This window comes from Molothrus ater, chromosome 24 (assembly GCF_012460135.2).
Source record: "Molothrus ater isolate BHLD 08-10-18 breed brown headed cowbird chromosome 24, BPBGC_Mater_1.1, whole genome shotgun sequence".
Lineage (NCBI taxonomy): Eukaryota > Metazoa > Chordata > Aves > Passeriformes > Icteridae > Molothrus > Molothrus ater.
Genome location: NC_050501.2, coordinates 6,880,080 through 6,907,972, shown reverse-complemented (window position 1 = coordinate 6,907,972; position 27,893 = coordinate 6,880,080). Strand labels below are relative to the sequence as shown.

At 60.1% G+C, this 27,893-nt stretch overlaps 1 protein-coding gene across 1 annotated transcript; it reads left to right on the top strand.

Annotated features, from left to right (window-relative positions):
- The first annotated feature begins 966 nt into the window (after positions 1-966).
- SLC9A1 (solute carrier family 9 member A1) lies at positions 967-27,544 on the top strand. The gene is made up of 12 exons (XM_036397002.2): positions 967-1,319; positions 19,234-19,694; positions 21,181-21,431; positions 21,908-22,125; positions 22,563-22,765; positions 22,986-23,075; positions 23,410-23,480; positions 23,908-24,081; positions 24,192-24,306; positions 24,710-24,811; positions 25,086-25,158; positions 25,800-27,544. The coding sequence occupies exons 1-12, from the start codon at positions 992-994 to the stop codon at positions 26,120-26,122; spliced, it is 2,409 nt and encodes an 802-aa protein (XP_036252895.1). The 5' UTR covers positions 967-991; the 3' UTR covers positions 26,123-27,544.
- The last annotated feature ends 349 nt before the right edge of the window (positions 27,545-27,893 follow it).

Here is a 27,893-nt window from a genome sequence, read left to right as displayed (position 1 = left end):
GCCTTATCAGATTTCCTGGTGACTCAGACAGAGCGGGCGAGCGAGCGGTCACCGGGGAGAAGGGCACGGGCCCGGCAGCGAGCGGGCCGGGGCACAGCCCCACGGGGGCGCAGAGCAGCGGCCAGCAGCCCCCCTGTCCCCCCGAGCTGTCCTGCACACCCAGGACAGGCAGAGCAGGCTGTGCCCCTGCGGGCAGCGCACACAGCAGGAGGCAGCGGCTGCCCAGCCGTGCCCGTGCCCGCGCCCCGCGGCCGGTCCCGCTCGGTCCGGGGCACCCCCGTCCCTGCCAGCCCCGGCGCACGGGGCAGGGCCCGCTGCGCTCCCCGACAGCGGCAGACACCTGCTCGCACAGCCCGCTGTCCCCGTGTGCTCCGGCACCCCGGGCTGCGCTCTGGGGCTTTGATTCCCGCACAGCTCCGCTCCCTGTGCGGCCCCTCCTGCGCTTCCCCCCGAGCCAGCCTGGCAGAGCACTCTCTGCCCCTGCACCCTCTGCCCCTTCCCCTGCACCCTCTGCCCCTTCCCCTGCACCTTCCCTCTGTCCGAGCACCCTCTGCCCCGGCACCCTCTGCCCCTGCACGCTCTCCCCTTCCCCTTTCCCTTGTCTCCCTCTCCCATCAGCACCCCCAGCTCCCGTTCTCCCCTCTTCTCCCCCTGTCCGCTCCCCTCCCACAGCCCCGCTGCTCTCCTGGCCCCAGCCCCGGCCCCATCCCCATCCCCATCCCCATCCTCATCCTCATCCCCTCCCTCTCCCATCCCCATCCCCATCCCCTCCCTCTCGCTCTCCGCCGCCCCGCTCCCCGCCCCGCTCCCGCCTCCCGCCGCCGGCGCCGCCCCGCCGGTGCCTCCCGCCGCCGCCTCCCGCCCGCTGTGTGGGCCGAGCCCGGCGCCGCGGCCGCCCCAGCTCCGCTCGGGCTGTGGCGGGGCGGCTCCAGCCCTCGCCGCCGCGGCCGCCCCGCCGCCCCCCGCCCGCCCGCGCCCCGAGCCCGCCGCCATGGGCGCCGCGGCCCTGCGCGCCCTGCCCTGGGCGCTGCTGCTGCTGGGGCCGCTGCTGCCCGGGCAGGTCCTGCAGGCCAACCCCATGCTCACCTCCGAGGGCCAGCCCGCGCCGCTGCCCGGCGGCGCCGTGCCCGGCTTCACGGCCGCGCCGCCCGCCGCCCCCGAGGAGATCCACCCGCTCAAGGAGCAGCCGGCCAACGGCTCGGCGGAGGGGCACGCCAAGCACCGCAAAGCCTTCCCGGTCATCGGCATCGACTACACGCACGTCCGCATCCCCTTCGAGATCTCCCTCTGGATCCTCCTGGCCTGCCTGATGAAGCTGGGTAGGTGGGCGCGTTGTGGGGGGGTCCGTGGTGGGAAAGGGCCTGGGCAGGGCCTGGAGAAGGAGGGACCCCCGGGCAAATGGGACAGAGACCCCCGGGCATCACAAAGAGGGACCCTCGTGAGCATCTGCCCCGAGAGACCCGCCGAGCATCCCGGGGCGGGACCCCCCGGCCGGGTGGGACAGGCACCCCCAGCCGTCCCCAGGAGTGGCTCCTGTGAGCATCCCGAGGAGCGACCCTTTGAGCATCCTAGGGAGAGACCCTCTGAACATCCCAGGGTGGGACCACCCCAAACATCCCAGGGCAAAATCTGCTGCACATCTTCTGCAGAGCTCCCAGGCCGGCCGGGCCGGGCTGGGCACTGCTCTCCCCGCGACCTTGGCTCTCTGTCCTGGGCCTGGTGGACAGCGGCATCCCGGTCCCTCCACTCCCACAGACTGCTCATCTCCCACCTGGGAGCCGGCCTGGAGATGCTCCTGACCCCTGCTGGGACCAGGTTTGCTCTCCTCCCTGTGACACCCAGGGAGGAAGCACCCAGTTTGCTCACTTCCTCTCTGAACCACAGATGCTTTTTGTAACCTTGGAGAAGTCCCTCAGAAGCCTCCCGGCGCTCGGCCTCTCCTTCCTCCCCCTCCGCAGCAGAGCGGGGTGGCTTCGCCTCTGCTGCAAAGCGTCCCGAGATTCCCGCATTAAAGAGAGCAGCTGGGGCTGGAAAAGTCACCCTCTGGGATGAGCCTGGGATGCCCCGCTCTGGGAAAGCATCAAAGCATCCCTCTGCCGGGGCGGGGGTTCTTGACAAAGTGTTTTCCAAACTTCTGCAGCTGGATCAATACCAGCCGAATTAGCCCAAACCTGTGACGTGATGGAACCTGCTGTGCTGTCCCCGGCAGTGCAGAGGTTGAGCTGGCCCTGGTCCCATCCCTGGTGATAAAGCGAGGGGGGCAGGTGAAATGTTTGCCTTGGAGCAGGTGAGGAGGGAAGGGAGCTCTGTGCTCCTTCATTTTGCTCCTCAGTTGCCATCAGTGGTTTAATAACACTCAGTTATGGGGCGCTGCAGCTTGCTGAGGGAAATCTTGCTTTGGGAGCTTTCTAAAGCTGGTTCCTGTTGTAAACTGTGCCCTGTCCTGGTCTGGAGGGGTCTGAGAGACCCTCAGGAGCTCAGACCCTTCCTGCCCAGCTACTGCTCACAATACCCCATCCCCTTCCCAGCCCGCTGCGAGCGTGCGTGGGCAGGTGCAGCCCCATTTCCACAGTCCCTCCCGAGTGCTTTATTTACGTGCAGGCGGAGGAGTGAGAACACTTCAGACCCGGAGGCTTGTCTGGGAGACAGGCAGTCAGTACAGGCTGGAACCAGGTGGGGTTTGTGCCTTCCTGGCGCTCCCCAAAAGGACCTGGGGAAGGAGCCTCTCCCTGGGCAGGCAGGGCTCCCTTCGCGGGGCTCCTTTTGCTGTGGCACTGCGCCTTCAGCGCTGCTCCCAGAGCAGGGAGTGATGAAATCAGGAATATCTGTGCGGAAGCTGGAGGAGAAAGGAGGGGCCAATGGGCCGCGGGCCTGCCGGGGCCACGGGGAGAGCTGGCAAACAGCAGAGCGAGCAGAGCTCGGGGGGATGGAGGGGACACCCAGCACTCTGTGCCACTGCTGCTGTGGGCAGGGGACACCCAGCACTCTGTGGCACTGCTCCTATGGGGAGGGGACACCCAGCACTCTGTGCCACTGCTGCTGTGGGCAGGGGACACCCAGCACTCTGTGGCACTGCTGCTGTGGGCAGGGGACACCCAGCACTCTGTGCCACTGCTGCTGTGGAGAGGGGACACCCAGCACTCTGTGCCACTGCTGCTATGGGGAGCTGACACCCAGCACTCTGTGCCACTGCTGCTGTGGGCAGGGGACACCCAGCACTCTGTGCCACTGCTGCTATGGGGAGCTGACATCCAGCACTCTGTGGCACTGCTGCTCTGGGGAGGGGACACCCAGCACTCTGTGCCACTGCTCCTATGGGGAGGGGACACCCAGCACTCTGTGGCACTGCTCCTATGGGGAGGGGACACCCAGCACTCTGTGCCACTGCTGCTGTGGGGAGGGGACACCCAGCACTCTGTGCCACTGCTGCTGTGGGCAGGGGACACCCAGCACTCTGTGCCACTGCTCCTATGGGCAGCTGACACCCAGCACTCTGTGCCACTGCTCCTATGGGGAGCTGACACCCAGCACTCTGTGCCCCTGCTGCTGTGGGCAGGGGACACCCAGCACTCTGTGCCACTGCTGCTGTGGGGAGGGGACACCCAGCACTCTGTGCCACTGCTCCTATGGGGAGGGGACACCCAGCACTCTGTGCCACTGCTGCTGTGGGGAGGGGACACCCAGCACTCTGTGCCACTGCTCCTATGGGGAGCTGACACCCAGCACTCTGTGCCACTGCTCCTATGGGGAGCTGACACTCAGCACTCTGTGCCACTTCACTGCTGCTGTGGGAGCTGCTCCTGCCTCCCTTGCCCGCAGCCAGGGCTCGGTGGTGCTGCTGCAGGAAAAGTTGTGGCTGCCGGCTGTCAGGTCTTTGATGCTACAAGTATTATGCAAGACTGCGTGTTTCAAGGGGGGTATTTTAGGAGAGGCTGCCCTGCAAGTTTGGCAGAGGTGGCAGGTGCTCTGCAGAGCTCCAGAGGTGTTGGTTATGCCAAAATCCACACCTTAGCTTACCTACAGCTGTGACAGGGCCTTGGCAGCAGGGCAGTCCCGGGACACCCTTGTCCTTGGCCTCCTTTCCAGCGTTTTGCATTTCTTGTTCGTGCTGCCTTGGCAGGGTGCTCCCCAGCTGCAGGTACAGCTCCCTGTGCTTGTGAGCAGCCAAAAACCTCTCAGTGCTCTGTGTCCCTATCCCAGCCCCGTCCTTCCTGCCCTGGATCACAGGGTGTTGTTCAGCAGCAGCAAAATAGGCTTTTTTCCACACAGGGATGGCTCTTGCACAACGGGGCACTGCTGGCAGCACAGCCTGGAGTGGCAGGATGGGGCTCACACAGCTCCAGGCTCCCTACACTAGACAGGGTCTGCAGCATCCCATTTCCAGGAAGAGAACAAGGGGGGGTGATAAATAGAACAGGAATTTGCAGCGCTTCCTCTTTCTCCCCACACTGTCAGTGTGCATTTATTGATGCATCAGGCTGATCCTGAGGGGACCAACCTCATCTTTTCCCAAGAACAGGAATTCCCGGGGTGTGGGCTGTGCATGACAGCACCTCCTGCCTGCTCCCCTCCAGCTCCACAGTTCTCCTTGCTGGGCTGAAGCTGCTGACTGAGCCACAAGTTGCTACAAAACTGAGTCTTCAACCCTGTGAGTCACTTCAGGGTGTCACCCTCGGGTAGTGCAGGGTGACCATGTCGAGGAGCTCAGGAGTACTCCCAGGGCTCTGCTCCAGGCCAGGAGATGCAACCTGACCTTGTCCTGTTGCTCAGTTTCCCCCTGTTGCTCTTGATGCTTTAGACAGCCCTTCAGACTTAAATGCATCCTCCTTTTGTCCCATCCAGGGGATTTGTCCTTTCTCCAGCAGCTCTCACTGTGAGTTTGTTTGAGGGATCTAAGGTGTGAGTTGAGCCCTTCCCCTCTCGCTGCATGTTTTGTAAAATGCCTCAGAGGTGTTTGTTCCTGGAGGATTCCTCACCTGGCAGGGCACAGGGGGATGTGCCCTGCGTGTCCTGCAGGCGTGGGCTGTTCCTGCTGTGTCAATCCCCGTGGAGAAGGGGAAGCTGCTGCTGGCTGCTTTACTTAACACTCACATGATATTTTAAGGCTGTGCAGGGGAAGCGGGAGTGAGGGGCAGCTACAACCATGTGCAGATCGTGTCTGGTGGGGGCCTGACTTTGCCAGGAGAAGCCTTTGCAGCTGCAGGTTGCAGCCAGACATTGTCTCGGCCTGTTGTATTGTTGCAGAAGGCCAGACCTTCCCAAAGACCCCAGTAGGAGCTCTCTGTGCCCTTCTCCCAGGTTTGCAGGGGCATTGTAGGGGTTCCTTCACACCCTGCCCAGGGAGAGGCTGGTAAGCTGAGGGGATTCCCTGCAGGAGAACCTGCTCTCCTCGCTCTGAGGGTTGACCTTTCAGCTCACGTGGCTCCCAGAGACGTTTAGGGGAATTCAAGTTGGACTGTAAATACGTCCTGGTTTCAAGGGAAAGGGAAGGAGTGAGTCAGGAATGTAAATAACAGATTGTGGTCAGCCTTTGCTGGCTGTGCTGGGCCCAGCAGGCAGAGCTTTGTGGTGAGCACCAGCTCCTACCCACCTTGGAGAAGAGCTGGGGCTACCTGTGCCTCCAAAGCCATGCTGGCCCTTCCTTCTGAAGCCAGGAAGCAGAGAGCGATATTGCATTAGCCACCTTCCACTGAGGCATGTCCTGCTGTCTGTCTGCACCAAATGGCTTCCCCTGGAGCGTCCTGGCCATTCCACTCCAGCTCAGGGAGATGGCAGGGTGTGGTGGGTTCACCTTGACTGGAAAGTAACCTAAAATAAATGTCTTGAGCCCAAGGTTTGAAAGCTGGGTGGTGCCTTTCCTTCTTTTCTCTGGGAGTCCATCTCCCCCAGATGGAGAGAGTCTTCATACCAGGGCCTGTTGTGACAGGACAAGGAGAAGTGGTTTTATGAAGGCAGGTTTAGATTAGATATAAGAAATAACATGCTCAGGAGGTGGTGAGGCCCTGGCACAGCCTGCCCAGAGAAGCTGAGGCTGCCCCATCTCTGGAAGTGTCAAAGGCCAGGCTGGACAGGGCTTGGAGTGACCTGGGACAGTGGAAGTGCCCTGCCCGGGGTGGGGGATGTGGAACTGGATGGGCTTTAAGGTCCCTTCCAACCCAGACCATTCCATGATTCTGGTGCCCACCAAGCTGCTCTATCACTTCCCTCCCTGCAGGAGAAACTAGGATGGAAAAATCCTCATGGATCAAGATAAAGGCAGTTTAATAAAGCAAAAGCAAAGGCCATGTGCAGAAACAAAGGGAAACAAAAGATTTATTCTCTACTTCCCATCAGCAGATGATGTCCAGTCACTTCCTGGGAAGTACCTTCAGCAGCATTGTGGCTGCTCCGGAAAGCAAACGTCCTAATGAGAGCTGCCCACCCTCTCTTCCTCTGTGGCCTTTGCTTGATGTGGTGTGCAACATCCCTTTGGTCAGCCTGGGACAGTGCCAGCAGTGTCCCCTCCCAGCTGCTGCCCAGCCCCAGCTCCTGCTGAGGGGTGAGCGTGGGGCAGCTTTGCTGCTGTGAGCAGCACCGGGTGTTATCAGCCCCCCTCCAGCCACCGCGGAGCTCTGCCCTCTGAGGCTGCTGCTCTGGGGCAGATGGGCTCCAGCTCAGCCGGACCCAGGGCGTGGGGACATCGCTCCCTGTGTCCCCACAGCAGCGACCGCGCTGGCTCCGCCGAGGCAGCCGAGCTCCTTCGCTTGCCGCGTGCTGCTGCTGCTGCGACAGTCACTGAGTCACTGCTGGGTCTCTCCTTCCCCCTTGGCAGCCCTGCTGTGCCTGGGGTGTTCCCTGCCCCTGCAGACCGAGTGACGGCTGCCAGCGCCAGCCTGGCACTCGCAGGACCGTCCCCACCGTGTCCCCACCTGTGCCTGTTGGGCTGGTGTAAAACGAGCTGGGGACGGAGCTGGGCTCGGCGAGCAGAGCCCAGAGCTGTGCTGGGGTGGGTTATGTGGGGACACGCTGGTGCCTTGGGCAGGTTTGGTGTCACAGCTCAGCCCTCCGTGCCAGCACAGCGCTGGTGCTGGGTGACACTGCTTTGGAGAGCTCCAGTGCTCCCCAGCACTGCTGTGCCTGCAGAGCAGCAAGATTAGGGAAGCTCTCAGGGCCTGTGAGCTGGTGATAGGAGCTGGGAGAAGAAGGGCAGAACCTGATGGGGGTGCAGGTGGGGTTGTGGAGCCCCACAGAGGCTCAGGGCATGGGGGGTGGCTCCTGTGCCTTGAGGAGAAGAGACAATTTCAAAATTGCCAGAGAAACGTTTGTAGAAGCTGGTGGCTGCTGGCTGGCAGCGAGATTTGGGTGCTAAAACTCTTGGGTGCTAAAACACTTGGGTGCTTTTCAAACGTTTTTATCAGCCCACATCCCTGCCCTGGAATCGTAGCTTTTGGAGGGGCCACCCCAAGGTCCTACAGAGCCCTGCGAGTTGAGGAACTGGAGATTCCTGTGGGTTGATAAGCAGGGTAGGAAACCTGCTGTGGTGGTGGCACTGGATGGAAGAGCTGGATCTCGAGACCAGACACAGCAGGAACAGCCCAGAGCAAAGGCACTGGCGTGGGGACGCCTCTGCCAGTGCCACCTGCGAGGCTGGAATGGCACAGCAAGGAAACACTGCCAGAGGAGCTTTGCCCAGTGGTGGGAACTCGTGTGTGTGATTCCCTGAGTGTGCCGGGGTCTTCTCTGTGGCCCTTCTGCCACCCCAGGCGTGGCTCCCCTGGGCACGGACGGCCCGTGCTGGGCTGGCTGTGCTGGGCTGGCCATGGGCAGGGCTGGGCTGGGCACAAGGGGCTGTTCCTGCTGGATCCTGGCACTGGCTGATGCAGGTTCCCTCTCTGGGCCAGAGGGAAACGTTTGTCTCCTTCTTGGTGGCGATGTTTGTCTTACAACCTGGCTTATCACTGCTGGCTGCAGACACGGGGCTGGTGAGAGCTCAGAGATCACCCCAGTGTCCCCCCTTGTCCCAGGGAGCTGCTATGGGGAGCTGGGCCTTGGGAGTGACTGTTCAGAAAGGATTTGGAAGTGCTGCTGCAGCTGGTGCCACAGAAGTGTAAATTGTCGTGATGATGAATTTAAACAGTCTCTTCCAATGCAGACTTGTTGCATTCCCACTTCCTTGTTGGGGGATGATCTAAACATGCTTTGGCTCCCTTTTCCCCTGCTTTGCCATCTCAGAAAAAACAGCCACAGCATTTATTTTTTCCTCTCTGATCTGCCCGTTGCTGGTGTCTGAGCTAAAAAACATCCAAACTGTTCCCTCCATGGATCTGAGAAAACCATTAGTTTAATTATGGTCGGGAGAGTGAAAGATTCCTGCTGTGAAATACGGGATGGTGATGGAGTGGAAAAAGCAGAGCAGGTCTGTAATCACAGCCATTCCTCCCTGGTGAGCCCCAATGTCCATTAAGGCAGGATTACTCTCCCTTGCAGCCTTGGCTTTGCTCCCTGCAGGGACCCTGTTGCCTGTGGCAGCTTCTGGACCTCGGGGCCCTCAGGAACCAAAGCTTTTGTTTCATCCCATTTATCAACAAGGGCTTGGAGACCTGGTGCTGGGGTCAGGGATGGGCTGGCTTCCCACACAGGCTGTGGATGGAATTTGGGATGTGGGTGCTGCAAGTCCTGTGGCAGCCAGAGCCCAGCTTGGGGCTGGCCTGGAGCGGTTCCTGCCCTGAGCCCTGCAGGTCACCTGGGCTGGTTTGTGGGGTGACAACAGAACGTGTTCATGCTTGGCCTGTTTGGTTCACATCCTTCCTCCCAAACTGCCCAATCACCCAACCACAGCTTGCCCACGATAGCCAGAGATGCTGGAGTTCCCTTGGGAATTAGTGGGGTGGAGGACGAGTCTTTTGTCCGCAGTTAATGTAGCTAAATAGTCTGCTGGGGTTTGAGGATTGCACATGGGAGAAGGGAGAACCAGGTGGTGGTGGAGGGCAGAGGGTTTTTCCTGGGGTGACAACAATGCTGTGGCACAGAGGGACTGCAGCCCCTCTGTGCAGAAGAGACACAGATATCTCTCTAGCACTTGTACAAACCAGATGCTCATTAGACTTGCAAATAAATGCTTCTTTATCACAATCCTTCCCCTTTTCCCTCCTGCAAGCCCTGGTTTTGGCTGTAGGTGCAGGGCTGGTGGGGGCTCTGAGCCTGTCCCAGGATCATGCAGGGCTTGGTCCTTGGTACAGCATCCTTGGAGCTGTGGGCACCAACAGTAATGGGGATGAGTTACTGCAGCTGCCTTGTAAACATTTGGTTTCTTTTTTTTTTTTTTTTTCCTTCTGTTTTGGGTCCCCAAGGCCTAATTTGTTCAAATAAAACCCGAAATCCACACGGAATACTCTGTGAAAACACAGCCTTGCTGAGTGGAGCTGGAGCTGGGTTGCACCTCATCCCTGCACTGGGCTGCCTGAGTCAGCAGCAGCTTTTTCTCATCCATTGGGGCTCAAAACTGCCAGTGTAGGTTTGATGAAAACCTCAGTGTTCTGAGATCAGACAGCTTCCAAGGAAACAGCAGAGGAGCATGGTTTGGGTTGAACCAAGTGTTGGTGGTCGATCCTCTCACTCCACTGAGGTCCCACCATCTGTTCCCCGTGGTGTTGGATGTCTCAGGGACCACTCTGATTTCACAATGCCTTCCAGTTGTGTGTTAATCTCGTCGTGTTCTGTTCTTTGGCTCTTTCCTGGGGCAGCAGAGCTCGTATGTTCCTGCTTGGGAAGGAGGAAACCAAACTGAAAGCTCAGCAGACGGGCGTGCGCACACTCGTTGCTGCCTGTTTGTCAGAAGGGGCAAGATCCAGGCTGAGCCTTGCTTGGAGTGGAGCAGTGAGAATGCATCTGGTGCTGTGTCACCTCTGGTGGTACAGAAATCTGGTGTTGCATCACCCCACGTCTCTTGGGGTTCCTTCCCAGAACCTGCCTGCATAGGAAGGGCACGGCTGAGGCTCATTTGAAGTTGGGCTGGTTTTTGGAGTGGAAAGTTTAGGAATGCAAAGTACTTTTTTAGCTAGAAGAGCACACACACGTTTTCTTGGGTTGCCCAGGAGTGACTCACAAACAACCCAGCGTCTGAGGTCTTTGTCTCCAGAAAGTTGCAATACAATCGACCTCCAGGGACAGCACTTAAATCCCACTGAACAGAGGGTGCTGCTAGGGAAATAATTCCCCTCTCTTGTGCAAGACACACACTTGCAGAGCAGACACCCCGTGGCACCGGTTTATTTCCAGTGCCTGGAATTATTCTGCATTTTGGAGTCACGGCATGCTAAATCCTAATGACGGATTTGGAGAGAGGGCAGCTTCCCACCCCACTGCTGGAGATTTAAGAGCAGACACACCAGGGGCACAGATTTAAGCACATACAGGCCTTTGAAGAGAAGAGCTGGTGTTTCCAGCCCTGTTAGTGCCTCGGTTTCCCTCGGGAACACTTTTCCCACAGCAGCCTTGGTCCCTGGGGGTGAGCTTGGAAGGAACAGCTCCTCTCCTGTGTCAGCTGCTGCTCCCAGGGGCTGGGCTGGGTGTGAGAAGCATCGTGGCTGGGGATGGTGCTGGAAGGCTGGGATGGTGTTGGGAGGCTGGGATGGTGTTGGAGGCTGGGATGGTGTTGGAAGGCTGGGGTGGTGTTGGAAGGTTGAGGATGGTGTCTCTGAGTGCTGGGGTGGTGTCTCTCAGTGCTGGGGTGGTGCTGAAGGCCGGGATGGTGTCTCTGAGTGCTGGGATGGTGTCTCTGAGTGCTGGGGTGGTGCTGAAGGCCGGGATGGTGTCTCTGAGTGCTGGGGTGGTGTCTCTGAGTGCCGGGATGGTGTCTCTGAGTGCTGGGGTGGTGTCTCTGAGTGCTGGGGTGGTGCTGAAGGCCAGGATGGTGTCTCTGAGTGCTGGGATGGTGTCTCTGAGTGCCGGGATGGTGTCTCTGAGTGCTGGGATGGTGCTGAAGGCCGGGATGGTGTCTCTGAGTGCTGGGATGGTGTCTCTGAGTGCTGGGATGGTGCTGAAGGCTGGGATGGTGTCTCTGAGTGCTGGGATGGTGTCTCTGAGTGCTGGGATGGTGCTGAAGGCCGGGATGGTGTCTCTGAGTGCTGGGATGGTGTCTCTGAGTGCTGGGGTGGTGCTGAAGGCCGGGATGGTGTCTCTGAGTGCTGGGATGGTGCTGAAGGCCGGGATGGTGTCTCTGAGTGCTGGGGTGGTGTCTCTGAGTGCTGGGGTGGTGTCTCTGAGTGCTGGGATGGTGCTGAAGGCCAGGATGGTGTCTCTGAGTGCTGGGAAGAGGTGCCAGTGGCCGGGTGCTTGCGCTGGCTCCGGACGCGCTGCTGGCGTGTGCTGAGAGTGGTGTCACTCTGTCTGGGCTTGCAAAGCCCGGTAGTAATCAGTGCTAATTGCAATTACCTCCTCCCTGCTGTCCGAGTGGAGACCAACAGGTTGTTTCCTGAAAAGCTTTTGTTTGTCTTTCCTGCCCGTGTTCCCAGTAGGAAATCTGCCCTTCCTGGGAAGGGCATTGGCATCGCCCTGCCTGGGGAGTTTGTCTGTGGTCACCTCAGGCTGGCTCAGGTTTAACTCTCCCCAAGGCTTCGAGGGTCAGCAGGAACTGGGAATTAAATGCTGTGTCCTGTGGTTGAGGGTAAGGAGCTGGGAGAGCAACTGGAGCCTTATTTTGGGTGACCAGGCACTGTCTGTTTGCATCCCCCCTGCTCCAGAGCATCCATCTGCATCCAACAGTGTGAAGGTTCCCTTTGCAGCACGCAGATGTTAACTGGGAGCATTCTATTCCAGAAATCCCCTGGCACTGACCCCTCCTAACCCAGCTATTCGAGGCATCCAGCGCCTTGTAGCAGCTGAAGGAATCTGGGAAGAGCGTGGCTGGTGAGAGTGAGTTATGTTTAGCTCCTTGTCCCTTTCCCTGGAGCTAAAGAAGTTTTTCTAGACCTTAAACCTCCTCAAAACGCACAAGTCCAGCTGCTGTCACGGTTTTGAAGGATATAAACCTGGATGAGGATGCTGCTGCCCAGTAGAAAACTCACTTTTCCAGGGTAAATGAGCTGTGCCGGGAAGATCCCGGCCTTGCAGGCCTGGCTGTGAGCTGCACCCATCCAGAGCTGGTGGAGAAAAGTCAAAGTGAGTCTCGAAGCACCCACAGCAGAACCTGGGTGGCAGTTTGTCCCCGAGTGCCTCCGTGCCTGGCTCCTGCTGGGTGAGTGCCATGGGCTGCTGAAGAGTCACGGTCCCGCCCTAGAGAGCTGTGTGGAGCCTGCCCGGAGGCTCTGAACAGGTTTGGTGATCGCAGCTGTGGTTTGGGAGTGGCTCTGGAACATGCCCGTTCGAGGAATGCAGTCAGCAGGACCGGGGGCACCGGGGGGCACCGAACCCTGCTCTGGTGTCCCAAAGCTCTCTGGGCTTGGTGTCTTGTCCCAGGGCAGCTCTAGACCTGCAGAGGGGTGGAGGAGAGCTGCTCCATGCACAGCTGTGCACAGCTGGGCCTGGAAGAGGGTTTTTGCAGATGTGGTGGCACCAAGCCTTGAAGCCTCCCATTGGTTCTGTGCTTTCCTCCTTACTTGGAATGCTGCAGCCATGGGGTGACAGTCCAAGGGCCCTGGGCCTCTCAGTCTTTAATGGCAATCAGGTCTTTCTTAATATGTGCTTTTCTTGCAGAGTGTCCTTGCCTTCCCTTCTGGTGTGAAGGAGAAGCGTTATCTAAACACAGGACTGGAAATTGGGAGCTGCTGGGTTCTCACACCAGCTCTCACGCCACTCACTTGGGGACGTGGGCAAGTCCATTTAATGTCTTTTGTCTCTCATTTCCTTTTTACAGCTGGGAGGAAATTAATACCAGCTCAGTAAAAGACTCCCAATTGATCTGTTAATTTCTTGTGAGTGCTTCAAGATAAAACCAGGGTACATGCCCTTGCTGCTCTCAAAAAAAAAAAAGTGTTCAAGTGTTTGTTCTAAAGGCCTCTGTCCATGGATTGTTCTCAGGGCATCTTGTGGTTGTGTGTGGGCACCTTCTCCTGCGGGGAGGCTGCTGCTGCAGGTCCTCCCAGTCCTTCCCAGGGCTGGGGTTTAATGGAGGGATGGCTGCAGCTCTTTGGCTCAGCAGTGTGTGCTGTGCAGGGAGTGCTGGATCACAGCTCGCCAGGCTTCCCAGAGCTGTCCCACGGTGTTTGGGAAGAGGGGCACAGCCCCTGGGGTGTGGAGCAGCAGACCAAGGAGCCCATTCCTGTGCTGGAGTGGGTGCTGAGGCTGGATGGGGCCCAGGGAGGAGATGTCCTGTGTAAACAGCTCCTCTGTGAGTGCACTCAGCAGCTGTGGCAGGCTGGGATCCGGGGTGCCTGCGATGATTCAGAGCTGGGGTTGCTGTGTGCTCTCCCTCTGCAGCACTGCAGCACTGCCACGGGGGCCCAGCACACCTGCAGCACTCACACACTGCACCTGCACCCCTCCAGCGCTGCGCTGGGGAGGGATTTGCCTTCCCAGGGGCAGCGTGCTGCTCCTGGAGGGTCTCAGGGCGGGTGGGGAGCTGGGCTCATCTGCATGCAGCTCCTGCCTCTGGCTGCTGCAGGGTGCAGTGATGCCTTTGGTCCTGTTCCCCAGGCTGCTCAGCTTTCTGGGGACCTTTCTGCATCTCCAGGCCCAGCCCCACATGGGAGGGACAACCTCGGGGTTTCCTGGGAGTGCCACCATCATCATCATCATCATCATCATCATCATCCTTGGGATGAATTTCTCTGGTGCTGCAAGAGGACAGTGAAGCTGTCAGACACCACAGCCCTGCTGCACCTGCCTGCCAGCCCCTCCTCTCACAGTGAGGAGGGGAGCATCTGTTGTTTCTCAGGGATGAAGGCTCTTCCCTGGGGCTGCACGAGCTCAGCCTCCTGCTCTGGCTGATGTGGCTGTACCGTGAGGGCTCCCCAAGCCATTTCTCAGAGTCTTCCAGTGTGGAGCCAGCTCAGGCTCTGGGTTGTGGCTGCTTGGCTGAGCTGCAGCAGGGCTGGCACCGGGCAGTGTCTGCTTTTTGTGCTGTGGCTTTCAGGTTTTGAGTCAGCCCAGGGCTGGCCTGATGCTATCAGCCCTGTTCTTATCTTCAGCAAAGCAGGCAGGGTCCAGGGGGTCACCTTCCCACACACACCTGGTCCTGGGGGCTGGGGCTGTACCAGGCAGCCCTGGGGCTCCTGTCACAGGAGCTCCTTCCTTGTGCCCCGGGCTGTTTGCTTGAGGGGGGAGAGAGGGGAAAAACCAGGGGCAGGTGTGTGGGGTGGGGCGAGCTGGCTGAGCAAGGTCTGTAGGCACAGGGGTGATAATGTCACACCAAGGGCCAATAAAACAGCCCTTTCCTCATCTGGCAAGGGCTCCTGATGGCTATGGACTGTGGCAGCATGGCTTTTGGGGATGTTGTGTGCTGGGCAGGGTCACAGCCAGGCTGTGCTGGGCACTGTGGGCACACAGACCCTGGGAACCAGCCCAGGGCTTCATCCCATCCCATGTGGATGAAGCTGATCCTGACTCCTGAAAACGCCTGGGGGCTGTGGGGCAGTGCTGGACGCTGTCCTGAGCACCAGCCTGATTGCAGCCCCTGCCCACCCGAGTTTGGGGTGCAGGAGTGACCCTGAAACCAGGGCTGGATGTTTTGCTTTTCCCTTCTGGCTTTGCACACTGTGCCCACGGCGAGGTTTGGAGGGTGGCTCTGTGGCCCTTGTGTGGGATCTGCATTCAGTCATGACTCACAAAAAGCAGCATAAATTAATTACCTTCCTGGTTCTTGGCTTTGCTTCGTAATTAGCGACAACAAAATAATGAGGCTGGAATGAAACATTTGGTTTGTTCTAGAGGAAATTGTTTCGCTTAGAAGCACTTTCTGTACCTGTGCCTTAACACAAAAAACAAGAAGTCAACTTCTCACCAGGAAATGGCATTTTGGGGTGGAAAATCAACGCTTTTCCGTTCTGGACATTGAAGCCACTGGGTGCTTAAAAGGTTGCCCAAATCAACCCAAGCTGCTGAAACCAACCCAAAAAGAGCTGCAGGGGAGCACTGGGGTGGGCTGCACCTGCATTAAAACCCTGCCCGCTCTCTGGTGAAACACAAAAGGGTTTGGCAAAGCCCAACTGCGTCCTGGCCCCACATGTGCCCTCCCAGTGGGATGCTGTGGGAATGAGGCAGCTTGGAGCTCTGTGGGGCTGGGATTTCAGGGCACGTGGTGATGCTGGAGCTTGTGAGAGGCAGTGAATGTAATTTAAGTACAGCGGTTTTACCCCCTCTCCTGGCAGGGTGACACCAGCCGTGGCCTCACTCTATTTATAGGTGTAAAGCACCAGCTTTTTAATTCCTTTTGAGCAAGTTCAATTTTCATCCCCTTCCCTCGAGGCTTCCCCGTTGCATCTGGTGCAGCTCTCTCCGTTCTCCTTGTTCCCTGTCTTTGCCGCTGGACCCGGCTCCGTTTTCAAGGGAGAAGCAGAGCAGAGACACCCTGACATCCCTGCTGGAGGCCACAGCAGTCAGCAGAGCCTGGCTGATCCTTGGGCAGCAGCTGGCCAGGCCAGGGAAGAGAGGAATCCACTGTGTTTTTTGTGAGGGTGGAGGATACATGGAAGAAGCTGCAGCCAAACTCCGGAGGACTGGGATGGATGTTCCCCTGGGAGCCAGTTGCAAAATGTTGTGTGACTGCACTGCCCTCCTCACAGGGCTTTAACCGTGCTGGGGTCTTACCCCATCCTCGACCTGCCCCAAACACAGCGTGGGAACGCCAGATCCTGGGGCTGGGAGCTCTGCAGCCCCTGGAGCCCAGCCCAGCCCTCCTTCCCTCCCTGCTGCTCCCTCCACACAGAGAGAAGGGCACGGTGCTGAGTCACGGCTGCGTGGATCACTTGTCCCCGGGGCTGGTGACACATCTGTGATTTTGGGGTTCAGCCAGCAGAGTGTCACTGTGGGGCTCTCCATGTGTCACACAGGAATGTGGGAAGGTGAGCACACCTGCTGCACGCCCCTGCACCTGGGATTGCTGCTGCCCCTCTGCAGGGCCTGCCCAGCCAGGTGTCCTGCAGGGTTAAAGTGGCCCTTGGAGGGGCCCCTGTGCTGTCAGACACTCGTGTCTCCTCCAGCCCTGCTCTCTGCAGTGTCCTTCAGAAGGGCAGCCCTTCTGAGCATGCCTGCTCCTTCCCAGAGCCAGCTCCACTCCCAGCCTCCCTGCAGCCCCAAGCAGCACCAGCCTGGGCTCCCCGGGGCTGGGAGAGCATCACCTGGGGGGCTTCAGTGCCCCCTTGCCCCTTCATGCACCACCTCCTTCCAGAGCAGCACCCCGGGGCTGGGAGAGCTCCTAGCCCTGGTTAACAATGGAGTGGTTCCCCCAGCCTGCCTGCTGGAGCCTGCAGCTGCTCCAATGAACCTGGCCGGGATGGAGGGTTTGTGTAAGCACTCTCCTTTCTCGTGCCTCCTCTGGGCTGACAGGATCCTCCTGGAAGCACCCTGGCTCTCTGAGGCCGTGTCCCTGCGTGGGTGTTTGGGAATGTGGGGTGAAGCCTCAGGAGCATCCGGCTTAACCATGAACGTGCCGGGCCCTTCAGCTGTGTCCTGTGCTCCCTTCCCTGCTCCCTCCCCGTCCAGCAAATCCACTGACCCCAAAATAAAGACCCAGAAGCTGCAGAACAAACTTTGTCAGAACCAGCTTTCCTTGCCCAAAATCTCTTTAATTGCAAGGATGGGATTTCCTCCAGATCTGCAAGTGCTCAGTCTGTGGTTAAAACTGGGGATCCTGTCCCTGGTTCCTTTCTGCCCCAGCCCAAGGAATTGCTGACCACCAGTGAGCAATCCCCGTGTGTGCCTTGCTGGGCACATGGGAGCTGGCTGTGTGATGTGGGCACGGAGCTGTTTTCACAGGAGCTGTTATCTCCTGCATTTCCTTTTCTGTGTTTGCTCAACCTCTTGGGGTTCATGTTTAACCCAACTGTCTCTCTTTTAATGGTTCAGGTGGTGTTTGATGCTGGTGGGAGGGAGCTGCTCCCATGGAGTTTGTTTTCCAAAGGAGGAAGCCTGGGTGATTGTGCATGCCCTGTGCTGGGGATTTTGGGATCAGGGGTCACATTATTATTATTTTATTGTTCTTATTATTATCATAATCATAATCTTTAAAGCCATTATCAAGGCTTATTACCCTTTCTGCTGCCCCTCGTCTGGGCATCGTCATCTCCCAGCATCCTGCCACAGCCTTCCTCATCTTCCAGGAGGGAAGTTCAGGCACAGGGCTGGGATCAAAGCACTTCACCCTTGCCTGGCCTCATCCTTGCCACCAGTAACCCCCATCCCAAAGTGGGATGCTGGCTCCCTCCAACAGATTGGTACCAATGAGCTCTGGAATGCTCTAAAAATACTGAGTGGAGCAAGCAGGGAGCAAAAAATGGCTCAGATTCAGTGAAATCAAAGGCATAATTAAAATGCAGCCCGTGTAAGTGTATTTTTAGGGCCCTACAAAAAGGCTGTAAACCATTGAATTCCCATCAGCACACGAATGTTCCAGTTTAATGGAATCCTGGGGCCTGTGTGGAAGAAGTGAGAGATGCTTAATTGTCAGTGTTTGTGTTTTATTCATGATTGAACACACTTAGCAAGCAAAAACTGATCTGCTGTTGGCTTCTCGCTGCTCCTGTGGCTTTAAGCCTTATTCCAGCCAGAAATTGCCCGGTGTGCTGGAAGGGTCGGTGCTTCCCAGGGTTTGCATGAGCTGTGCATGGAAAAGGGATTATCACCTCCCCTCCCACAGGGAGCTCCGTGCCAGGGCTGCCTTGGGGTGCTCAGAGCTTGTGTGGGCTCCAGGGGATCCAGGAAAGAGGAAAAAATCCCATGGGGGCAAATCAGGAGCTGCTTCCAGGCTGGGAAGTCCCTGGATGCAGGTGCCTGGGTGCTGGGGGTGCCTTGGGACAGGGTTTGGGTGTTCCCAGCCCCTCCTGCCTCCCCTCGTGCCCATCGAGCTGTGTGCAGGCTCCTGCCAGCGTCCCTCCAGCACCTGGGACCCTCTGGAGCAGCTGGAATGGCTCCTGGAGCGGTGAATCCTCTGGGCTGGCCCAGGCTGGAGCCTGTTCCTGCAGCTCAGGTGGGATCTGGGGGCTGATCCTCCCCCAGGGACCTGCTCGGGGCTGGGCTGGGGCTGCGGTCCCGAGGGAGGGTCTGTGGAACCGAGGCCTTTTCCCGTGGGAGCTGGGGTGTCTGCCCAGCTGGAGGAGGGATGAGCTGGCCGTGGCACAGATGTGGCCCCTGCGGGCTCGGGGGGGATCTGGCTCCTTCTGCAGGGGATTGAATCTGTTGTGGGATTGCTGCAGATGGCACGGCCGGAAGGAACGGAGGAACACGGCATGCCAAGGCAGGGTTCCTTATTTTAAACTGCTTCCCTTGCCAGGGAACAAATATGCCTCGCTTCAAAATAATAATTATAAAGCCTGGGAGGAGATCCAGGGAGCCCAGAACCCTTCTGTGGGTGTTGTTGGTGTGCTGGCAGATGCCCGCTGGGGGTGCTTGGTGGGAATGTCATCCCAGCGGGCCAGGGCTGCCCCAGGGACCTGCCTGCCTTTGGGGCTGGGATTGGAAAAGGGGGAGATGTGTTCCCTGTTACCTTCACCCCAAGGATGCATCGTGTCCCTGCTGCAACCAGCCGGGTTAGACCTCCAGGAAGGAGAACTGCATCCTGAAATGCACCAAGCAGCAGCTCCCATCCCACAGTGCCCTGTGCCAGGGATGCCCGGGGATGGGGCCGTGCCTGGCACGCTGGCAGTAGTGGCACTGGTGGGCAGGCTGCTGTCTGATGGGGGGGAAATGCCACTGCCTGTGTGTGCCTGGCAGCAGTGCTGCAGGGGGACGAGCTGGAGCAGGGCCTGCTCGTGTGGAGAGAGCTGTCTGTGCTGCAGGGCTGTCACAGGCAGGGACACCTGCCGTGGTCACCCTGGGGTCCAGGGAGAGACCCTGGGGTGTCCCAGGGGTGGCTGTCACCTGCTGCTGCTGGGGCTCCCAAGGTTCTGGCCTGAGACCAGCAGTACCACGGTCTGGTTAAGCTGCAGTTTCCACGTGGCAGAGCGGGGCAGGAGGGGAAACTGAGGCACACAGGGAGTGACGGGTCACGAGGAGTGCAGGGAGGGCTGGGAACTGGTCCCTGACTCCGGCAGGGGTGTCCCCTGCAGACAGCATCCTCCATTCCTGTAGCCAACGCGTCTCTTCCTCTCTCCCTCTCTCCAGGCTTCCACGTGATCCCCTCGGTGTCCAGCATCGTTCCCGAGAGCTGCCTGCTCATCGTGGTGGGCCTTCTGGTCGGGGGGCTCATCAAGGGGGTGGGTGAGAAGCCCCCCATCCTCAAGTCGGACATCTTCTTCCTCTTCCTGCTGCCCCCCATCATCCTGGATGCCGGCTACTTCCTGCCCCTGCGCCCCTTCACCGAGAACCTGGGCACCATCCTCATCTTCGCCGTGGTGGGCACGCTCTGGAACGCCTTTTTCCTGGGGGGGCTGATGTACGCCGTGTGCCAGCTGGGCGGGCCGGGCCTCAACCACATCGGCCTGCTGGCCAACCTGCTCTTCGGCAGCATCATCTCGGCCGTGGACCCCGTGGCCGTGCTGGCCGTCTTCGAGGAGATCCACATCAACGAGCTGCTGCACATCCTGGTCTTCGGGGAGTCCCTGCTCAACGACGCCGTCACCGTCGTGAGTGCCCCAGGGCGTGGGCTTTGCTCAGTGCAGGAGCATCCCGGGGTGGTGGCAGCTGTCAGGGCCATGCCAAGCTGCCTCCTGGCAGCTCCACTTGGACCAAACCCTGTCCAGGTGCAAAGCTAAAAGTAGAGGCTTGAAACACCGCAGAGGTGGGTTGAGGTGGAGTCATTCTCTCGGAGGGCTGGGGAGGCTGAGGGCACCTGCCCAGCCAGCCTCTTGGAGCCATGGGCTCGGGGAATCTGCTCTCCTGGCTGGAGCTGCTGCTGTGCCCGTGCCTGCCCTGCTAGGGGAAGCACGAGGGGCTGACCCTGGGCCGGGCAGAGCTGCCCTGGAGCTGCTGCTCCGTCTGTCTCCTTTCTCGTGGTCACCCTTGCTGTCCCCCAGCTCCCAGCAGGTGGGAGGGCAGCGCATCAGCTGTGGATAAAGGGGAGAACTGGAGGGGCTGAAGCCAGGCCGGCAGCCCCCCTGCATCATCCCTCAGCCCTACTGCAAGCAGCAGCTTTGCAGGGACCCTTGGGAGGTGGGGCCAGGCCTGCTCCCTTTCCAGAGGACATCACTGTCCAGGTGCTGGCTTGGCTGTCAGCGTGGCCTTCTCCTCTCTGCAGAGCTGACCTCTAAACTGACTCCTAACCCACTGCTATTTCCTGGCTCTTTTCCCACATCCCAGCTGTCCGTTCCGGAGCTGGCTGCTCAGCCCCTGCTGACAAGGTTCCTGGTGACAAAGGACACTCTGTCCCACCACGGGGCTTTTTCCAGGCACTTCTCCCCCATTTTCCAGCAGAGGGGTGCCTGCAGGGTCTGTGTCCCCACTCTCATCCCTGGGGAATGCCTTTGTCTGCCCCTGCCCCTGTCCCACCCAGGGCCTGGCCCCACAGGCAGGAGCTGGCACCTCGCCCTCTCCCTGCCTGCAAGTGCTGCTATTCCTGCAGGATGCCCTAAATCCTGTTTCACATCCTGACATGTGCTTTAACATCTCTGCAGTGTCTGAGGGTGGGAGAAGGCAGCACAGCCCAGAGTCCTTCCCTCAGGTTTCCCTCAGCTGCAGAAGCCACCTCAAGGGCTTGGGCTCTTCTCTGGGCTGGGCAGGGCAGATGGAGGCTTTTCTCTCCATGCATCTGTCAGGACTTCCCCAGCCTGGATCCGTCCTGACCTGCTCGTTGGGAAAACAGGAACAGCCTCTGGCTGGTGACCAAAGGCTCTCCTGGGACAGCTGGAGAGCAGAGCTGTCCCAGACACATCTTTGTGTGTCCCTGTGGGCACAGAGGACAGGGAGCTGCTCCCCCCAGGTCTGTGTCTGGCACAGCAAAGCACCAGCAGCTGGATTTGGTGTGAGCCCTGGCCACGCACCCGGCTTGGGGTCACCAAGCAGGGACACAGCTCAGCGCAGGTGTGCCACGCTCCCTGGACAGGTCTCCTCCGAGGTGAGGCTGTCCCTTACCAGAGGGACAGTTTGAACCCTGCTCTCCTTTCTCCCTGCCAGGTCCTCTACCACCTCTTTGAGGAGTTTGCCAGCTTCGAGCAGGTGACCATCCTGGACATCATCCTCGGCTTCCTCAGCTTCTTCGTGGTGTCTCTGGGCGGGGTCCTGGTGGGCGTCATTTACGGGGTGATCGCCGCCTTCACGTCCCGCTTCACCTCACACATCCGCGTCATCGAGCCCCTCTTCGTGTTCCTCTACAGCTACATGGCCTACCTGTCTGCTGAGCTCTTCCACCTGTCCGGCATCATGGCGTGAGTGGGAGCGGGCAGGGGGAGCCCTCCTGCCCAGGACCGTCGGGGGGTTTGTGGGGTGTGTGACCACAGTCCTCGGGCTGGCCCAGCCTGGTCAGTGCGTGCCCTGTGAGGCCCAGGTGTGTGTTTGGGCTGGGATTTGCAAGGAGGGACATGAGAGAAGTGGGTCTGGGAGGTGTCCCACAGATCCCAGGGTGCTGGCAGCCTGTTCCTGTTCTCCCGGGCACACAGGAGCAGGCAGGGCCTGCTGAGCACTCAGGACACCATGGGTTTGTGCTCCAGTGCTCACTCCTGCCCTGCCAGGGGAAGGAGAAACCTCACGTTGCCTTCTGTGGAGGCCTTGAATATTAGCTGGCATCACGAGGCCTGTCCTACCCTGGAGTTAAGTGTCACAACACAAAATGCTGCTGCAGGACCAGGGCTTGGGGCTGTCCCCATGTCCCCATGGCTGCTGAGGGCCCCAACCTCACCCCCAGGCTCATCGCTGCTGGTGTGGTCATGCGGCCCTATGTGGAAGCCAACATCTCCCACAAGTCCCACACCACCATCAAGTATTTCCTCAAGATGTGGAGCAGTGTGAGCGAGACCCTCATCTTCATCTTCCTGGGTGTCTCCACCGTGGCTGGTCACCACTACTGGAACTGGACCTTCGTCATCAGCACGCTCTTCTTCTGCCTCATCGCCAGGGTGTTGGGTGAGTGTCAGTGTGGAGGCAAAGCCCTCAGGGTGGTAAAAGAATCATGGCATGGTTTGGGTTGGGAGGGACCTTAGAGCCCATCTTGTTCCAGCTGCCACGGGCAGGGACACCTTCCACCATACCAGGTTGCTCCAAGCCCTGTCCAGCCTGGCCAGAGTGGCCACCTGGGTCATGGTGATCTCTCAGGACCATGATGGTTTGCCTTGCAGGGGAGGCTGGAGATGCCTGGGTGGCACTGCTCCACTGTGGGCATCACCCATGCTGCTGATTGGTGTTGGGGAGATGGGGCCGAGGCCGTGGTGGTGCCGGACATGGGGTGGAAGCTGCTCAGGGACGTAGAGATGAGCAGACAGCCCCTGAGGAGCTGCAGGGTGGGCTCTGTGGCACTGGAAGGGATCCTTGACCACTCACCCAGGACTGTGCTGCTCCCCCAGGTGTCCTTGTGCTCACCTGGTTCATCAACAAGTTCCGGATCGTGAAGCTGACGCCGAAGGACCAGTTCATCATCGCCTACGGGGGCCTGCGGGGAGCCATCGCCTTCTCGCTGGGCTACCTGCTGGACTACAAGCACTTCGGCATGAGGGACATGTTCCTCACTGCCATCATCACCGTCATCTTCTTCACCGTCTTCGTGCAGGTGGGTGGCACCCAGGCTGTGCTTTCCGAGGGAAAGGGGGCTCTCGTGCCCATGTGCAGAGCGGGGAGCCCCTGTCCAGCCTCCATCCCTGACCCTGTCACTGCGTCCCCAGAACACTGCACAGTGACACTGACAGCAGTTTGGCTTTGCTGAGGCCATCCCACCGCCACCACTGTGCCTTGGGCTGAGATTAACCCCCCTCTCCCTCCCTCCCTCCCAGGGCATGACCATCCGGCCCCTGGTGGATCTGCTGGCTGTGAAGAAGAAGCAGGAGACGAAGCGCTCCATCAACGAGGAGATCCACACGCAGGTAACGCGCGCTGCCTTAGCCCTCTGCTCTCTCTGCTTCTGCCACCTCTGTCACTGGGACCTGCCCCTAAATCAGAGCCCAAGGTAAGGGGGCAGAGCGAGGGCTCTGCCCTGTCTGTGTCGTCCAGTGCCCGCTCTGACCCAGACCCCCAGTGCCTGTAGAGCCAAGCCCGGTTGTGTGGGTCCATCCTGCCCTCCCAAAGCCCATCCTGGACACACAGCCCTGATTTTACACACCCTGAGTGCCCTCCCCGTGTGTCAGTGTGGGTGTCAGGGGAGGGAGGGGGTGGGCAGGAGCCCTCCGAGCTGCTCACGCCTTGGACCATCTCTTCCAGTTCTTGGATCACCTTCTGACAGGGATCGAGGATATCTGTGGTCACTACGGGCATCACCACTGGAAGGACAAGTGAGTGGGGAGGTTTGGTGGCTGGGGAAGGGTTTCAGTCACCACCCAGAAGGTTTCACAGCTCTGTGCCAGGCTTTAATATCCACACGCAGAATCACTATGGGGAATTATGGGTTGGGAGCAAGGGAGGCTGCAGGGCTGCACCCCTTGGCCTCACCACCCACAGCGGGTTCATGGCAGGGTGGGAGCTGCCAGTGGCCAGTCCCTGCAGGAGCTCAGGGCCATCCCTCGTGGGTACCAGCAGGTGCTGGGTGTTGTGGAGAGACCCTGGCTTGGGAGAGATTCGGGGAAGCCTGGCCTGAGCCGTGCTGGTGGAGCTGGAGCCAGCACTGAGCCCAGCAGTGCTGACCTGGGGAGTGGGGAGTGGGGAGTGAGACAGGGCCAGGGCTGAGCTGTGGCTGCCCCTCCTGTGCCCCGTTCTGGGAAGGCTGAACCGCTTCAACAAGAAGTACGTGAAGAAGTGCCTGATCGCGGGGGAGCGCTCCAAGGAGCCCCAGCTCATCGCCTTCTACCACAAGATGGAGATGAAGCAGGCCATCGAGCTGGTGGAGAGCGGGGGCATCGGCAAGATCCCCTCTGCCGTCTCCACCGTCTCCATCCAGTGAGTTCCCTGCCCTGGGCACCCTCCCTGGCACCCTGAGTGCTCCCTGCTCGTGGCCACAGGGTGAGCAGCCCATGGTGGGTGGCTCTAAATCCTGTCTGTCCGTGCAGGAACATCAACCCCCAGACCCTCCCTCTGGAGCGCGTCCTGCCAGCCCTGTCCAAGGACAAGGAGGAGGAGATCCGGAAAATCCTCCGCACGAACCTGCAGAAAACCAGGCAGAGGGTGAGGTGTCCCCTGGCACTGTGTGTCCCCTTTGCCTCGCTGGGAGAGGCAGGGACACTGCCCACCAGCCCCTCAGCTGGGCCCTTCACCCTGCTGTGCCTTGGGCTCCTGGCCTGACTCTTCTTCCCCAGGAGGCTTTTCCTCCTGGGATGGTGCTGGGATAGTCTGAGGGTCAGGCTGATTTGGTCAGTGGCTGAGCCCAGCCCTTAAACCCTCGTTGGGCCAGGGTGGGTTGGGATCAGGCATCCTGTGGTGGCACACAGGGATGAGCCACGAGCCTGCCTGGCCTGCTCTGCCCACTGGTGGCTGTTCCATCCATCTCCAGGACAAATGGGGCTGTGACCTTTCTTTCCCTCTCCATGAGGGATTTTAACCTGTCTCCTTTTCTGGGATCTGTTCCCAGCTGCGATCCTACAACCGGCACACGCTGGTGGCTGACCCCTACGAGGAAGCCTGGAACCAGATGCTCCTGAGGAGGCAGAAGGCCCGGCAGCTGGAGCAGAAGGTGCTGGGGGAACACCAGGGCAGGGCAGGATGGGGGCCAGGGGGGCTTCCCAGCCTGGGAGGGCAAAGGGAGGGGGCTGAGCTTTGATGACAGAGGGTGACCCCAAGCCTTGGGGGTCCTGATTGCCCCAGGCCCCAAGCAAGTCCCTGGAGCAAGGCTGGGAGGATCTGTGCCCGTGTCCTCTGTGTCCCACTGCTGCTCCTGCCCATGCCTGTGCCCAGTCCCTGCCCATGCCTGTGGCCAGGCTGCTGACGGTGCCTTGCTCCCGTTGCAGATGAACAACTACCTGACGGTGCCGGCACACAAGGTGGACTCGCCCACCATGTCCCGGGCTCGCATCGGCTCAGGTAGGTGGGAGGGGCTGCAGGAGGAGCGGCACTGCCCTCACCTGGCGCCCTGGGAGCTGTCCTGCGCCTCCTCAGCTCCCTGTGGCCCCACCGTCCCCAGCCCCCGCCCATCCAGCCCAGCCCCAGAGGGTTGCTGCTCCGAGCAGAAGCGCCCAGCTGGCTCCCAGCACAATTCCCCTGGGAAGGCAGGTTGGGCAGTCCCTCTGGAGCCCAGCTCGCTCCATCCACGCAGCCACGTCTCTGTCCGTGCCCCTCCCAGCCCTCCTCAGGGGCGGGCATCAGGGGCGCTTAGCCCAGGACCTGTTGCCAGTGCACTCCCAGTTTGTCCATGGCACATTTGCTTTGGCACCCTCGGTTCCCCCTGTCCTGTGCGTCCCCTCCCGCTCCGGGGACAGCGTGTCGGGTGTGCCGCGGCTGCCGAGCCCGCGGCTCATCAGCAGAGGGCACCTTCGCCCTTCCCGATGGAGCCGGGCTGCCGGCAGCTCCACCGGGCTGTGGGAATCGGGAAAAGGAATTACACAGCTGGATTGGAAATCAGCGAGACAGCCCAAGCACCCCGGCCCCAAAAAAACATCTGGGGTGCATCACCGGGGGTCCCTGAGACCCCCCCCTTCCCTGCCTGACCCCTCTGTGCCTCCCAGACCCGCTGGCCTACGAGCCCAAGGAGGACTCGGAGAACCTGCCCATCATCACCATCGACCCAGCCTCGCCGCAGTCCCCCGAGTCCGTGGACCTGATGAGCGAGGAGCCCAAGGGCTGCAGTGGCCTCCCGCCCTCGCCCGAGGAGGATGAGGAGGGGCTGGTGATGCGGGTGAAGGAGCCTTCCTCCCCGGGGACTGACGACGTCTTCACCCCGGGCAACGGGGACAGCCCCAGCAACCAGCGGATGCTGCGGTGCCTGAGCGACCCCGGCCCGCGGCCCGAGCCCGAGGAGGGGGAGCCCTTCATCCCCAAGGGCCAGTAGCTGCTGGCACAAAGCCTCCAAATCGTTTCTCTCTCTCTGTTCATTCATTCGTTCTTTGCTCTCCGTTTTGGTTTCTTGTCACTACACACTGGGTTCAGTCAGGGGAGCCTGTCCTGGATGGACTGGGATTGCCAGGACAGCTCTGCCCAGCGAGCCCTGGGCTGGCCCCAGTGAGCAGGGAAGGAGCCCTGGCATGCCCGGGGCTCCTTGGGCCGCGTGGCCTGGGGGTGATGGATGATTTTCCGCCCGGGATTGGGATTTGCAGGTGCCTCACAGCCCCCGCGGGGCTCCCCAGAGGTGCCCACCCACTCAGGACCTGCGGCCGGCTCTGACCAGGGGTCTCCACAATCACTCCCCATGGCACAGCTCCCCCTCTCCCCTCCTGTGCTTCCCTGCCCCTCGCCTTGCTCCGGAGCGGAGAGATGGGACAGCAGGAGCTGCCAGGGGGCTGGCGCACACTCACACACTCACACTCACACACACACACACACACTCCCTGCCCCTCCCCACACCTCGGGCTCCTGCCGCTGCTCCTGTGCCCTGGCAGCTTCCCCGTGGGCCCGGCTGTGCCTGGGATCCTCCCTCCTGGCCTCACATTTCATGCCAGGTCTTTTCAAAGAAATATTCTAGAGCCATGCAGGGGGGAAGCTGGGGCCCCCTCGCTTTGAGCAGCCTCTCCATCCCTCCTGGAACTGCTGTCACCTGTCCCCGTGGGGACCCTCCGGGGGCCAGCCTCGGCCCCTCGCCCTGTGCCAGCGCGGCAGCGGCTGCTCCTTAACCAAAGACGGGGCCCGGGGTGTGCTGGGGGGGTTGTTTGTCCGTTTGTCCCCCCTGCAAGCGAGAGGAGCTGGGGAGAGCCAAGTGCCAGCTCTCCCAGCGCGGGGACACCTTGGATCCCAAAGGCTGGCAGCAAGGGCACGACTGGGGGTGCCAGGGGTCCTGAAGGACCCATCTTTCCCCAAGGCTTGGGAGGGATCACCGGATGTTCTGGTGGCTTGCAGCCCTCCCCGGGCTCAGGGGTGTCCTGTGTCTGTCACCTTGTCCCCCACCTTGTGCCACCCAGCTCCCGCCGTGTGCCACCGTGGGTACCACGGGGTGCTCACCGCCCCTCCCGGGGACCCCGGCCGCTGTCCCCTCCCTGTGCCGTGCCTTGCCACGCTCTGCCCCGCTGCCTTGGTGGGCACCTGTGCCACGTCCCACCCGCTCCACGCCCCGCTGGCACCCCCAGGGCCGGCGTCACCGGGGCGAGCGCCCGCGCCGCTGCCTGCGCCTGCCTGCTGCCCTGCTCTGTTTCCAGGAGGAAAAAAAAAGCAATGGAAATTCTCTTGTATAAAAAGGAAAAAAAAAAAAAAACCAAACCCACATGTAAAGAGATTCTTGGTTTTTATCATAAATATTCTAATAAATTAATGTTAATTTTTAGTGGGGGTTTTTCCAGCTGTTCGAGCTCCTGGTGCTGCCTCATGGTCCCGGCTGTCCCAGAGGAACAAGGTGGCTGTGACTCTCCATCCCCATTGCTGGCATGGAGAGTTTGCCTCTCACCCTCCTGCCCGGCTCAGGGACAGCTGGAGCCCCCTCCCAGGGGGATGTTTTCAGCTGTGGCAAAGACAGAGGCTCAAGAGAGGCTCCCAAACCCCTCCCTGGAGCTGCACCTTGTGCGGGTGTGTAGGGAGGGTCTCCCGGGGGATGGATCACCTGGCACGGCCCGAGGATGCCAGCCCGGTGTCCCAGCACGGCTCTGCCCATCCCGACCGCGGTGTGTTGTCCCCAT

Bases quoted from the DNA above. Each gene is read 5' to 3' on its own strand.
- SLC9A1 (XM_036397002.2), top strand. From the start codon at position 992: ATGGGCGCCGCGGCCCTGCGCGCCCTGCCCTGGGCGCTGCTGCTGCTG. The intron at 22,126-22,562 runs GTGAGTGTCAGT...CTGCTCCCCCAG, and splicing joins CCTCATCGCCAGGGTGTTGG to GTGTCCTTGTGCTCACCTGG. The intron at 24,812-25,085 runs GTGCTGGGGGAA...CTCCCGTTGCAG, and splicing joins CCCGGCAGCTGGAGCAGAAG to ATGAACAACTACCTGACGGT.